Source organism: Podarcis bocagei (assembly GCF_964188305.1).
Source record: "Podarcis bocagei genome assembly, chromosome: 13".
NCBI lineage: Eukaryota > Metazoa > Chordata > Lepidosauria > Squamata > Lacertidae > Podarcis > Podarcis bocagei.
The window spans coordinates 29434932-29450012 of NC_138138.1; the positions used below are offsets into that span (position 1 = coordinate 29434932).

Below are 15081 nucleotides of genomic sequence, written 5' to 3' on the forward strand. Positions count from 1 at the left end.
TCGTTCCAAACATACAGTCTCTTGCTGGTGACACATCAAAAGATTTACTTATCCTTCCTGTCAGGGAACTGACATTGGAGCTAGAGGCGGAGGGAAGGCTCTCAAAGGATGCTGGAGAAGGGCCCAGCAGGGAGAGAGGCAGCTCCGCAGATGGGGAAGCAAATCAGCGCAACACCAGGGATATAGAGGGGCTGATGGGGGAATCGGCGAGAGGGCTCCGGGACTCCAGGACACCAGCGGGGAGAGCATGGGTCCTCCGCTACCCACGCCCACCCTGCGCAGAAGACTTCCGCGCAGAGAGAGTAGGAGGAGACTGGGTGTCAAACAACTTTTATGTTGGAAAAGATTTAAGAAACGCCCACTGACGGATTCTGCTAGCGACTGAGGCAGCCACGAATTGAAGGGCTGTCCAGACAGAAAGGTTTAACAAGGCAACATAACCAGGAGAGGCGGCAACTTACGCACGAGCAACCCCATACCCATTACACTTCCGTCGTTCTCGGTCGCAGAGATCCATTATTCAGCAGCCTTATCATCGAGCTTTACTTGATATATGTGCTTCAACCTCATTTCCAATCATCTGTTTCCAATTGTAATTCCGGGCTGAAGCAACTAGCACGCGCTAGTTGGAATCGGCTTCAGGAAGAGCTGACTTCACCGAGGGCTCGTGCCAAGTGTTCAGCACCCCCATCTCTCGGATCAGGGGGTGCATTGTGAACACCGCTGGCCAGACAGGACCCCACCAAATCCTGGTGGGGAGGGAAGGCTGCCTACGTCCCATAGCAGCCCCTAAACTACCTTGTGTGGGTCAGAGAGATGTTATTGTCGGCCATCTTCCAACGCGCCACCTAGTGGCCCCCCTCAATAGCTTTGTAATTCAATGCAGAAATATCACATCAACTGACACTTTCTGCAGGGTTTTGGCTCACCAAAAACTAAGCATGGCAACTGACTGACACATCCAAACCGAGAAGCATTGAACTCCCTGCTTTCTGCAGCATCAGGTGTACGGCAGGTGGGCATGCACCCACCTGCTGTAAGGGATTCAGTACTGAGCAGGAGAACCCATTTTGCTTCTTGGCAGCATTCACCCTCCCCCCCCAACCTGTCTCTCATTTACCTTTGGTGCATTACAGAGGTAGCGCATCATTTCTCCAACATATTGGATCACAGTGACGCCGTATCGCCTGCAGTCGTCCCAGAAATGGGTAACAGAAAACTTAGACCTCAAGGCAATTGTGCATCCTGTTTGGGGAGGGGGGGAGAAAGAAAGAAAGTGATTCTGCTTTCACTACTGTTTGGACCTGCAAAAGTTTTATAAGACAGTTGTGCTGCTTTGGTTCCAGTATATGCACTCCTCTTGTAACTTCCTGCTGAAGTCCTTCAACTTTTCATACCACAAATATTTGGGGCAGAGGAGAGGTTGTCCCACTTTGCTGCCCTAGACAGCAATAATATGGCAGCATTGGGGAAATGTCACAAAGCAACCCAAAAAGCAGAATAAATCCACTAGTGCACTAATATCACATAGAGAACACGATGCGGAATGCACCTGCAATAAAACAGTGCCCTGCATTCACATTCCCCTATTTCAGCACTCCGCTCGGACATTTCTGACAATGTGGTTCAGAAGCTAACAGTACAAGATTCAGTGCTGACCCCAAAACTTTGTTTCGTTTCGCAATATATTTGTTTCAAGAAAATAAGAGTGGTGGGAGAGGAGCGCAGACTTTGCAGCCAATAGTGTATCTCTGCACCCAGCACACACGTCATGGCTAAATTAAATTCTCACATTTCAGATTTCCATTCGTCCGGAATTTCCCAGACATAGCCGGAATACTGCAGTCTGGGCAAAAATTTCAAAAATGTCCAGGAAAATCCATACGTATGGCAACCCAAGCTTGCAGTGTCGTTTTGGGTGATTTTCCTAAAAATTCATTTCAAATTTTTTTCTCCCAAAAAAGTTGAACAACTATTGTGTCCAGATCTTCAATTTTTGAAACATGGCAACCCTAGCCACCTGTATTTGTGCTGTGTTGTCTATTTCTACAAGCACAGGAACTGGATCAGGCCTGTGACCCATCTAGTCTAGCATCCTGTTCTCACAGAGGCCAACCAAATGTCTCAAGGGGGAACCCACCAAAGGAGCTGCGCACAACAGGACTCTCCCTTCGTACAGGAGGACAATCCTGAAGCCATTTTGACTCTCCCAAATTGACTTCAAATATTTATCTGCAAGGAGGAAGGAAATGGGAAAAGCTTTCTAACTGTCTTTGGACTGTAGGAGCTTACACCTCTTTGTAAATACAGTCTGGCAAGTATCTGTTAAGCTGAGCACACTGTCAATAGGAGTAAGAGATTCAGGAACTATGTATTTACCATCTCAAAGGAATGGCCAGGCTACCCAGGAAATGCAATCAGATAAGGCATTATCAGGTATCCTGACAGACAGGAGAGAAGCAACACATTCTAATTTCTGCTGGGTTCCACCTCTTTCTGTGATGAATATATGATGTTTTGGGGGGGTGGTCTTGAGCTACAGGGTAGACAGTTTCAAATGTCTGTATAAGAGCTTGCACACCAATGTTCTGGGTTCCTCTCCTCCCTCCCTGCGTGGGGGAGTGGGGGACCCTGTTGCAACTGTTTAATAAAGATCAGGGTTCATAGCTGCTATGCTTCTCAATAGTCTCTGGTTGGCTTCTGTTATTTTCTCCTACCGATAGAGAACCTACCGTATTTTTCGCCCTATAAGACGCACTTTTTCCCCTCCAAAAATGAAGGGAAAATGTGGGTGCGTCCTATGGGGCGAATGCAGGCTTTCGCTGAAGCCTGGAGAGCGAGAGCGGTAGGTGCGCACCGACCCCTCTCGCTCTCCAGGCTTCGCGGACCTCTCCTCAAGCAGCGGGAACGCTCCTGCTGCTTGGGGAGAGTTGCTGGCATCCCGAAGCCTGCGCGCGCTGATCTCAGCGCGTGCAGGCTTCGCGGATCTCTCCCCAAGCAGCGGGAACGTTCCCGCTGCTTGGGGAGAGTTGCCGGCATCCCGAAGCCTGCGCGCGCTGATCTCAGCGCGTCCAGGCTTCACGGATCTCTCCCCAAGCAGCGGGAACGTTCCCGCTGCTTGGGGAGAGTTGCCGGCATCCCGAAGCCTGCGCGCGCTGATCTCAGCGCGTCCAGGCTTCGCGGATCTCTCCCCAAGCAGCGGGAACGTTCCCGCTGCTTGGGGAGAGTTGCCGGCATCCCGAAGCCTGCGCGCGCTGATCTCAGCGCGACCAGGCTTCGCGGATCTCTCCCCAAGCAGCGGGAACGCTCCCGCTGCTTGGGGAGAGTTACCGGCATCCCGAAGCCTGCGCGCGCTGATCTCAGCGCGTCCAGGCTTCGGGGATCTCTCCCCAAGCAGCGGGAACGTTCCCGCTGCTTGGGGAGAGTTGCAAGCATCCCGAAGCCTGCGCGCGCTGATCTCAGCGCGTCCAGGCTTCGCGGATCTCTCCTCAAGCAGCGGGAGCCACCGCTGGGCTCCCACGGCTTGCAGAGAGCTGCCTGTTTGGGGGCTGGGGTCGGGGGAAGCTCGGGCTGCCCCAGCCCCGCGCCTGGGGGGGAAATAATTTTTTTCCCTTTATTTCCCCCCAAAAAAACTAGGTGCGTTTTATGGGACGGTGCGTCCTATAGGGCGAAAAATACGGTACTTAAATACTCTATACGGGGTCTTGGATACCCCATAAGGTAAAAAGGAGCAGTTTTTTCTTATAACAGTAGCCATCCAAGTTTGCTCTTGTGAGAGCGAATTCCAAAGTTTAACTATGCACTGAGCGATTAAGTGCTTTCTTTTATCTGCCCTGAATCTTCCAACATTCAGCTCCGTTGCTTGTCTATGAGTTCTAGCATTATGAGAGAGGGATAAAAAAATTTCTCTATCCCCTTTCTGCATGCCAAGCAGAGAGGTCCATCTCTCCTGCAGCAGCCCAGTACATTTCTATGCTGAATGGGAAAGGGGGGTGCCCATCTGTTACTTGCCTGCATAGAAATTCTCACCAATTAGTATCAGGCAAGAGCCTATATGTGCAATGATGGATTTTGCAGAATCATAGGACTGTAGAGTTGGAAGGGATCCTGAGGATCATATGATCCATATTCATAGACTGAGGACCTGAGTGCAGATTCTGACCTCCCTCCACAAAAAACCTTATGCACCCATTCATCCCAGCTCACTGAAAAACATTCTGTACATACCAACCTCCAGGCACCCTCCTGTCCCAAGAAGAAGGGCAGCTGAGTGGTACATCGGCAGCGGGAGGTAGATGATATCCTTAGGAGTGACCCCGCACATGCGAAACATATGGGACACTTTGAGCAGCTTCGACTGGGTGATGATAGCCGCTTTCGGCAGCCCTTGAAGCAGGCAGAAATTAAAAAGAAGGAAGATGATCCGAAATGACTCCATCAAGCGAGAAACAACAATTTGCAGGGGTCATATTTCTTTCTGTCCCTGTCCCCCCAATATAACGCTATCCACATTCTTTTTTTTAAAAAAATATTTTATTAAGGATTTTCTCGTTTTACAGAAGTAAGTGTAATGCCTTGGTTTTTCCCCCCATGTAACATTTTTACAAATCCGTTTCATTTGTTGAGGCATTAGGGGGAGAAGAAAAAAAAAGAAAAAAGAAAGGGGGGTGGAGAGAGGGAAGATGGATAGGGGTGGGGTCGGGTGGCGGTGTTTCTATTATGTTTAATGTATGTAGAGTTTGGTGTCAGCGTTGCTTGTGTTGTTCACTTGTGTTCCTTTGGTGGTGAGAGAGGTTGGGGTTGGCCTAGGGTGTGATTGTTTGCTTGTGATTGGCTGTGGTGATCTTCGTTTTCGTGTGTGAGTGAGGTGGGTGGGTGTTTTGGATCAGGTGAGCCATATTGATTTGTATGCTGTTGGTGGATTATTGTCATTGTCCTGTTGGGCTGTGTATGTGATAAAGGGGAGCCATACCGGGGTGAAGGCGTCTTCTTCTGTTTGTCCCCGTGTCAGTTTCAGTTTATTAGTTAATTTTTCTAGTAGGGCTGTTTCCCATACTATTTGGTACCATTGGCCCATGCTTACTCCTGACAGGTCTCTCCAGTGTCTGGTTATGGTGTTTCTGGCTGCTGAAAGTAGGTGGGTTATGAGTTCTTTGTGGTTATCCACATTCTCAACCACAAAATAGCAAAGGGCAGACACAGAAAAGGAATTATTTTTCTACCGGCTTTTAGTTCTGCCTATAGCCTATTGTCTTGTCTTGTCTTGTCTTGTCTTGACTATCAATAGGACTTGGGCTGCCCCACCCTTTGACAGAGTCTATTTTATTCCAGGTACAGTGCTGGATTTAGGGTGGTGCAGGCGCTTCCAACACAAAGGGCGTCAAGCCGGGGGGGAGGGGCACACAAAATTGAGAAGATCCATAATTGAGAAGATCCATTTGGGGGGCGCCAATTTTGGACTCGCACAGGGCACCATATTATGAAAGATTATCAAAGTCCACTACTGCTGGACTTTGGACCTGATGTGCACTAGTGGAGGAAGAGGGGGGCGGGGGAGCGCACCACCCCCGGCAGTGCAATCCTGGTGGTGTGCTATCGTGGCTGCCCCCCCCCACGCTGAGCGCCACGCCCCCACAGGTGGCACACCACACTCCCAGGATGCGCGCCACGCCCCTGAGATGCGTGCCAGCCATGCCCCCGCCTGCTCTCTGCTCCCCGGTGCTGGAGCATGAAGCTCCTCCACTGCTGATGTGACCTGATGAGATCTTGTGCTGTCTCAATCCTGAGTCAACATAAATTTGGTCCGGGACCTGAGACTGGTCAGAGTGGTTCCACGGGAATAAAGCACAACGTCCCTGATTGTGTACACTGTCTATTGCAATTCCGCCTTTAAGTGACAGCAGAAGCGTCGTGACTGGGAGAGTGCCAGGAGCCATTCATCTGCAAATGCCCCTAGTCACAGTGAAAGACTCCCGCTGTCATGAAATGGATTGCATATTCTAAGTCTTTCTAAATTTGCATTGACACAGATAAATGAGCTACGGGGATTTTATGCAGCTCTTTTGCCCTCTTTATAGATGTTGTGCCATTGGCCAGCCTACTGCTGACGGTCTCACAGCCAAAACAGCCTGACACTTGCATGGAAATGCAGGCTGTGTGGACTGAATCAGAGATACCGTATTGGCCCGAATATAAGCCACACCCGAATATAAGCCACGCCTTTAAAATTCCGCAGGCACTCACACCCATTCTGTTTTACCATACAGTATGTCTGTTTCAGCAGTGATATCGTAAAAGCCCACTTTTGCGAAATTAAGCCGCGCTTTAACTTTTCACGGTCGACATTTAGAAAAATAAGTGCAGCTTATATTCGGGCCAATACAGTATATCTCAAGTTGTTTTACACATGCCTGGCAGTGGCTCTCTGAGGTCTCAGGCAGGGAGCTACACTGAGATGCACTTTGGGCTGGATCAAAGTGGTATGCATCCCCTTGATGGTTGAACTATGGCCTCTCCTGAATGGGCAAACCCCATCCCTCCTCAAAAGTGCCCAGGAGGAGGGCAGATGGGAAACAAAATGAGATTTCCAGACACGACAACCCCTCCCCTTGCTCCCTCACCCACCTCTCTGACGTTCTCCTCCTCACCTGTGGTCCCAGAGGTGTAAATATACAGGGATGATGACTGAGGGGTCACTTTGGCTCTGAAGGAAATGGGCACAGGCTTGGCTGAGCTGGATTGGATCTGCCCCAGCAAAGCTTCCACACCCTCGGTTGGGGAGTCTTCGCTCAGGAAGAAAACCCGGACTCCTTCTTTCTTTAGAGCAGGAAGGACATCCTCAATGGCGGCCTTGAAATCTTCAAGAGAGCATGAAAAGAGGTGAGATTGGCCCTTGATTGGCCCTTGATTCTGGAAATCCTGCTAGACAGTAAGGCAGCCTGCCCAGATTCTGCAATAAAGAATGGTTTTGTTTGCTTATGAATAACCAGAATTGCAGTTGTATACCAGACAGTAGCATTTGGGACAGGAGTGTGCATTACTTTTGGAACCCATTTGGCTTAATTTTCATTTGTTGCTATGAGTGATGAAAGAATACTTCAGTATTTTTCAGCAACAAAAAGTACCCATTTGTTCTTGCTCAGATTTAAATGTTTTCATGGGATGGGCCGATTTTTATTCTCCAGTAGCAGCCTTAGAGGAGATGATGGTGATGCTGCTGCTAATTATTATTTGCAGAATGAACTGGACCACCTTTCACGATGTTTTGGACTACGACTCCCATCATTCTTGGCCGTTCTGGCTGGGTTTAATGGAAGTCCAAGGCTGGGTACACATTACTGCTTACTCCAGCTCCAACACACAATCCCACCACTGGTGTTTGAAGCCCAGAGCACATGACATTGGCTACAATCCATTGGTTTCCTGTAGCTTCTTGAGAAATACCCCTGTTTGAGGCAGTTTCCCTCAAACTAACTTCCATCCGATTTGAAATTGGAAGGTGTGGCTAAGCTGAGGTGTGTACATCCAGGCAGCTATTGAGCATGTGCAGATGCACTGGAGTTCAGCACAGGGAAATAATTCAGGTAATGAGCCCCAGGTGATAACACCCTCACCCCCTTCTCTGGTGTGTGAACAGCAACATACAAAAGCTACGTGAAAATGCACCAGTAGTGGTGGTGGAATGATTTTCCTGCATTTCAAACCACTAATGTGTACCTAGCCCAAGGATTCTAGAGGGCACCAGGTTGGGGAAAGGCTGTCTTGGGCACTATGTTGCCAGAGGGAACTCAAATTTTTAAACTGGTGGTCCTAGCTGGAATTGTCTTGTGGGGGTCAGCTTTTAATTCTTTTATTACAGGGATGCCCTGGAACAATGCAACCATTTCGAGAGAGACAGAGCAGCAGCTGTCAGGAGCAGCCACCGAAATACCTCTGCCAGTGGAACCGCAGCAACAAAAATCTGCTTAGTCAGGGAAGGATTCAATGAACACAAATGCAATAATGAAACCAGTGCACAGCTAACAAATGGATTTCCCTGTTCCTAGGCACTAAAAGTGTGTTTCTTTTTAAAAAGTGGAACTCATTGGGATGAGAGGCAGAGTATTTTCGGTTGTGTACACATTATATCTTTAAAGCACATTCAAAGGACCCGCCCCCAAAGAATTCTCCTAACTGTAGTTCACCTTTCTCAGAGTTACAATTTCCATCAACCCTTAACCAACTACAGTGCCCTGAATTCTTTGAAGGGGGGATGTGTGTCAAATGTGCTTTAAAGGTATAGTGTTTATGCAGCCTGAATCCACCTAAATTTCCAGGTATCTGCTAGAATCCCCCTGACAAAATATTGACAGTCTGGAGGCACCCTTAAAAAATCATGTTTGTTTGTGTGTGTGTGTGTGTGTGTGTGTGTGTGTGTGTGTAAAAGGATGCTGTACAAATATATAATTTGCTAACACCTGAGGGAGCGGCAAGGCAAACGTAATATCAGATAGGAAGGAGCGAGGCAAAGTGGAAGAGTAATTCAACTTTCACCTTCAAAAGGCTGTACATGTGTCATTTGAGAAGTGAAAGCAAGGGGAAAACAGTGCTTAGGGCACAGCAGAAAAACCTGCACCCACTCCTGTTGAAAATATGTATTATTTATTTCTTAAATTTGCATCCTGCCTTTCCATCAAACAGATGTACAAGGCTGTGCCTGTTTTCAGGTCCGCCTATGATTGTGTAACCTTTGGTGTAGTTTTTGGCACGTACAAATTCAGAATATTTGAGGTTACCGCATGGTCACCGGTCAAACTGGTTTTGCAGATGTTCCTAGGAAAATGGGGAACTACCCCACAGAACTGTGGCTGCAACTGCTAATATAAATGTCTGCCTTTTATTGGATAATGCCTAGGATACTCAAAACAGATTCTCCACCATCGCTCCCCCTCCCAGCTGTTTTCAAAACAGAAAGATTAAGTGCATTAAAAGATGGGAGGAAGGGGTGCTTATTCATATATCTCTGCACAACTGTGAATTTTGCCCGTAAAAAGGAAAAGACCGATGAATGAAATAGCCTAGACCAGTTTATACTGTATTATGGTATAGTTAATTTCCATCTCAGGGGAGCAGCTGCATTTAGGAACTAGGGCTCTTTTGCACAAATCCAAAGATGTGAGTTCATAAGAATATAAGAAGAGTCCTTGTTCTAGCTCCTGCTGAGAGCACAATGACAGAGACTCCTTCCTGAGAGGAAGGAAGGGCATTTTATTGACGCCAAGAAGACTTACAAGCTCAACAACAGGGAATGAGTCAGAGCGGTTGCTATGCTCAGGCTAGATGAAAACAGAAGCGAGGCTAGCCAGGCTGGTAGCAAGATCCAAGAGTCCAAGATCAGGGCTTGGAGTTCAGAAAAGCTGTCCCAACGGATTGGGGTGCCACCTGCCAAACCTTTAAAGACAAGGCCAAGCAAACATAGCTGTGAGAGTCTCATGCCTGGCGAGACTGCATCAAGGAGGATGCATCAGCTCCCAGTGGTGGAAGCACTTCCGGGGCCTGGGCGAACGGGCTGAACCCTCCCCTTCGGATCCTGGTTCTGCCACCACAGCAGTGGGCTGGCACCTTCCATGGATTCCATTGCTGTGTTCTGCTCCCTGGGAGGGAAGAGAGAAGATGGGGTCCTGCATCTGCAGCTAGGGCAGCCACCTCCAAGAGACAGAAGTACAGTGGTACCTTGGTTTAAGAACAGCTTGGTTTATGAACAACTTGGACTAAGAACGCTGCAAACCCGGAAGTAGGTGTTTTGGTTTGTGAACTTTGCCTTGGATTAAGAACATGTTCCGCTTCCTGTTGAGTGTTTTCACTTGTAAATTGCGTCCCCCACTGCTATGGGAAAGCATGCCTTGGTTTAAGAATGCTTTGGTTTAAGAATGGACTTCCGGAATGGATTAAGTTTGTAAACCAAGGTACCACTGTACCATCCTCTGTTCCCAGGTCTCAGCCTCACCTAGGGTTGCCATATTCCCAAAAGTGAAAATCCGGACAAAGTTGTTGAGCTTTTTTGTTTGTTTGACGTCTCCTCCCAAAAATTAACTCTTGGGGCTTTTTTGGGAAAATCCAGACGTATGGCAGCCCTAACCCCACCTCCATGTCTCCCTCCTATTCCCCTTCCTGGACCATCTCAGCCTTCCTGTCTAATGACAGTGATGGACAGCCAATTGACGTTCCCAATCCGAGGTCTCTCTGTTGGGCACACCTCCAGGAAGGTTGTAAACGTAGAAGCAGGCTTAAGCGTTTTTGGCACGGATCTTGCTGGAAGCAAAATAGGGAGGAGGAGTCTGATTAGATCAGGATGTGTGATGGGTGTGCGCGAGAGCAGCTCTGTGAATATGCTTGCAAATAAAGTTTAATTGAACTAATAACCAAATCTCCATGCTTGCTGGCTGCTAACAATCATTATATTCTGAGCCTGTTAATGCCTCAGAACTCATGGCATTTTATTTTTATTTTATTTGCTGCTTTCATATCCCACCTTTACTCCAAAGAGTTCCAGGTGGTGTACGGGTTTCTTCCCCTTTCCTCATTTAATCCCCCCAAGCAACCCTGTAAGGTAGGTCAGGCTGAGAGGCTCAAGGTCACTTAGTGAGCTTCTGGTTTCCCAGGCCCTAGTCCGGCACTCTAACCACTACACCACGCTGGCTGTCCTATTGGGTCAGGCCAATAGCCAATTTGGCCCAGTGTCCTGCTGTCTCGGTGGCCAGCTGAAGCTCAAGAAGCAGGACCTGAACACAACGGCAGTCTCCTCACTTGTGATTCCTAGAAGAGGCCGACTGCCTCTGACAGGAAGAGGGAGAACATAGGCATCATGACTAGGAGTCCCTGAAAACAGAGGGAACCAGCTACCCCTTCCCTTCCCGCCCCCATGCACTCTCCCTGCCTCCCCAGACCTTGTTATCAAGCTCTTGATGTTGAGTCAGGATTAGTGTGCTGGTCTAAACAGGGAGAGTCTCTTCCTCTCTGCTTCAGAGAAACAATTGTTTGTACACAAGAGTTTTTACTTTGGCTCTGGTGCCATGGATTAAAATCTCACCTGGTCCAGATTCATTAACCCGGGGAGAGTCAGACACTCTTGACATCCAGGCATCATTTGTAAGATACCATTTTATTCCGGAAAAAGAGTGTGATACCCTATCATTCAGACTTTCTTCTTGTTACATATTAGACAGGCAGGTCTTTGTTGTCTTATTGGTGCCAAATGAAGACCTTCCTCTTTCTAGAAGCCTTCCAAATTATCCCAGCCTGCATCCATATTGGATCGATTTAAATTGCGGGTCCCCCCCCCCATGAAATTGTTCTTTAACATTTGTACTGTTTTTTAGATATGGAATGTTTAGTAATTTCTTTATTTTTTAACCTTCATTTTTTATTTGTTGCATAATGGCATATTTTATTATAACCCGCTTTGGCCCTTTGTGGAGAAAGGCAGGTGAGAATTCTAATCAATCCATAATAACACTGACACAGCTTGCCTAGTTGTTGCAAAGGGGCAATTCAGGTGGGAATGGCAAAGCACCCTCAACTTTGCCTGGCCAGTTACACTGATGTCATCACAGAAACCACTGGAGTCGATAATGTAAAATTACTCCTGCTGGATATCCATTCCTTCTCTCTTCCCTCCTTTCCTTTCCCTCAAACATCAGCAGCTATTGCTGTTGTTTTCTTGTTGGAACACTGCTTCATTAAACTAACCCGTTTTTTGGGAGGTCACACTGAAGGCAGTCCAACAAGGAAAACACACACCCTGCGTGGTGAAGACTCAGAGATGCTTTGTTTTCTTTTAGGGCTAAAGCAACTGAAATAATGACTACTTACTCAAGGAATGCTTTCTCCAGCTCTTTTTCCTTTGCACTCTGCCTAACTCTCATACACCCATGCTCAAAGAAAGATTGTTACTTCTACTAGCTAAGAAATATTGATTTCTTTTCAACTTAAGAGATTTATTATCCCATACCCGCCAACGTTTTTCCGATGAAAATAGGGACATCCTATTCCATATCCTCCAACATTTCTCTGATGAAAATAGGAACGTCATAAGAGAAAGCAGGATATTCCAGGATCAAATCAGAAACCGGGATGACTTCTGTAAATCCAGGACTGTCCCTGGAAAATAGGGACACTTGGACGTTCTGTTATCCATGTGCCAAAATGCCAAACAACAGTGCTTCAAGGAGGAAGAAAATGGCTTTTAAAGTAAAGCTTTTCCTTTAATAAAAAGAAAGTGAATGGAAGCCATGCCACAGTCAGAGAAAGGTAAAACCATTAGCCAATGGCAACTGAAAGTTTGCATCAAGAGCAATGCCTGACTTGAACAGGCAAAGATCCTGCATTCTCCAAGCTACAGCAAAGTAACTGAATCCCAAAACTTTGATCTGGGGAGGGGAAGGTGTCCAGAGCTGGCCACTGGCTAATAAGACAGTGGATTCATCAACAAATGGTGTGATCTCAAAGTAAGCCATACTCAGAGTAGATCCACTTAAACGAATGGCCCTAAGTTACTATATGCCATTTTCCCAATCAAGCTTTGCATTTGTGTTGGGTTCAACCCAGAATCCCCCTTCTCTTTTCTCTTGGAGAAGCCGAACTCTGAGGGATGCCTGCATTTAGAACTCTGCTGGGTATTAACTCTGCTAATCAGACTTGCTAAAGCACCTGGATGGAGATCAGTAGTCAAAGTTCAAGTGCTTGTCCACAATGTGGATTTGCGCCAGCCTGTCTCTTTATTAATGTCAGGGATTCTGCATGTCACCACTGTCTCAGATCTCCCCTCCTTTAAATGTAGTTGTTGTTTTCTTCCCTTGGAAAGTCTGAAACTGCTCAGGTGCAGACGAGCTCAGACAACACACAGACTGTGCTATTTTGTCAGGGATGGAAAAAGACATGTCAAACCTCTTTTAAAAGGGGGGTGGGAGGAGAAACAGTTCAAGAGAATTCCCCAAGATTCTCTCGATTGTGACTATATGGCCTGACCAGTGTAGCACAAACAGGCTTTCAGTTGCCCCCTTGGGTGTAAATGCACACGGGGTACCTTTACCTTTTTAACTCACCTGGAGTTGTCAGTAGCACTTTGGCCTTGCAGGAGCTGAGGGCATGCAAGAGAGACTTGGCTCGGATGTTATAGTTGATACACGCCATGACGCTGCCAATCTTCTCCAGTCCCATCCAGACCCAGAGATAGGCAGGGACGTTCTTGAGGAAAACAGCCACCGTTTCCCCTTCTTCCAGCCCCACGTGGTCCCGGAGCACTCTGGCCAGCTGACTGCTGCGCCTGTCGATATCTCGGTAGGAATAGGTTTCGTCTCCAAAGAGGACCAGGGGCTTCTCTGGGTGCTTCTGGACTTTGGCCAAGAAGAAGTCCAGTAAGGTGATGGGAGGTTTGCGGCTGAGACACCTGTGGCATTTGTATCCTGTATGAAGGGCGGTGAAGAAGAAAACGAAGTCCAGCCAAAGGTAGGGGAAGAAAACATTCCCCAGGAGGAGCAGAAGGATCAGGAGCCCTATCACGATTGTGTAGAAGTCCAGCATGGCTGGGATCTCACCTCAAAAGACCCAGGACCCTGCAAGCCGCAGGCACACACTACCTCCTATAGCCTCCGTCTGAGCCGTGCTGAATGGAAGGCAAAAGCGTATTGAGCAACAAGTGAATGAGACGAGGTTTCCAACCCTCCCCTCCCATCTGTCCCTGCAGGCTGATTCGAGGAAGCTCTTGGCTCTCAGACAGAAAACTTTAACTCGCACAAGATAGCTCTTGAGAGCCCCCACCTTTTGCCGCCTCCCTCCCCTATCTGCAACACTGGCATTCGCTTGCAGCTGGAGGCAGGTCCCAAGCACAGTTCGGAGTCTGCCTCGCGAGTTGACCCCAGTCCACTCTCAGAGAGGCAAAGTTCACATTTCAAAAGCGCTGGAGGAAATTGGCAATTGCCTGAGCTGCTTGCTTTTTTCTCTCTTTTTTTAAATGAAAAGGCCTTGCAGAATAGATTATTTCCGCTGTCCCAAAAAGCAGCCTTGCTGAGGAGAAAGGGAACAGGAACAGAAGGAAGCTCTTTGGAAGCTTGGCAGCTCCATGCCTAGAGGAGTTCCGATCCACCAGGGCATGAGCAAGTTGTGTGTCCATCCCTCTGCATTTCTGTGCAGATGAACAAACTTGATGTTACAACTCGAAGTGCAACAGAGCCATTGCACTTCTGATTTCTGCCGTTTTGCTGAGATGTTCAAAAATCTTCACAGGGCTAAACAGAGCCTGTGGGTCCTTCCACATGCTCCTGTTTTTGAGAATTCATTGTCGCAGTCCTCTCCAACCTCCGCCACCAGAAGCAGTCCCTGCAGCGGCAACTCCTAGGGGCCGAGGGGTCTTTGGACCCCCCCAATAAAATATTTGAGCCCCCCCAAGTTGATGGACATTGCCATTCAAATGGTATGTGTGCACCATGACATGTGAGTGATTATGTGGGCGGGGTTTGCCTGTCCCCCCCAAAAAAAATATTTATTCAAGTTGGCACCCCTGGCTGAGGCAGGGAGAGACCGCGGGCAGTGCAACTGCCAAACCAAGAAGGCGCACTGTTACCGCCACCAGCAGCGGATGCGCCAGCAGCCATGTGCCTCCTGGGCTCTGTCCACCCTCCGTGTGGGCCCAGTGAGCCCCCCACAGCTGCCCAGTCCTTCGGGGGGGGCACAACACTTGCCCCGCCCTGGGAGCCAACAACCCACACTACACCACTGCCTTGGGCAAAAAACAACCACAAAACCTTTAAGAGGGGGGAACCTATAAAGGGGCTGAACTTTCACCCGGAAGTAAATCAATGTGGTCATCAGAGGTAGGGGGAGAGAAATAGGTGCAAGGGAGGAATGGGAAGCACATGAGTGATTTCCTGGAGCAGCAGCAGTCTGCATTACAACACACTGCTGCATGTCCCACTTACACAGATTTTTATCCTCAGGAGATGCTGTATATGACTGGTCCACTGATTCTACACTCTGACTAGTGTTATAAAAGGGAGCTGCAACAAAAAGGAATTGAGATTTGCTGTAGGCTTGTTTTCTGGAAGG

General features: G+C 48.1%; 1 protein-coding gene across 1 annotated transcript in view; it reads right to left on the reverse strand.

Moving 5' to 3' along the window:
* The window catches only part of LOC308571669 (uncharacterized protein), a 51911-nt gene extending 38246 nt beyond the window's left edge, over positions 1-13665 (reverse strand). Inside the window, exons 1-4 of the mRNA XM_081167315.1 lie at positions 13083-13665; positions 6648-6857; positions 4228-4386; positions 1121-1245 (exon numbers count right to left, since the gene is read on the reverse strand). Coding sequence (XP_081023441.1) covers positions 1121-1245; positions 4228-4386; positions 6648-6857; positions 13083-13560 — 972 coding nt within the window. The 5' untranslated portion in view covers positions 13561-13665. The remainder of the gene's footprint in view (positions 1-1120; positions 1246-4227; positions 4387-6647; positions 6858-13082) is intronic.
* Between the last annotated feature and the right edge of the window lie 1416 nt (positions 13666-15081).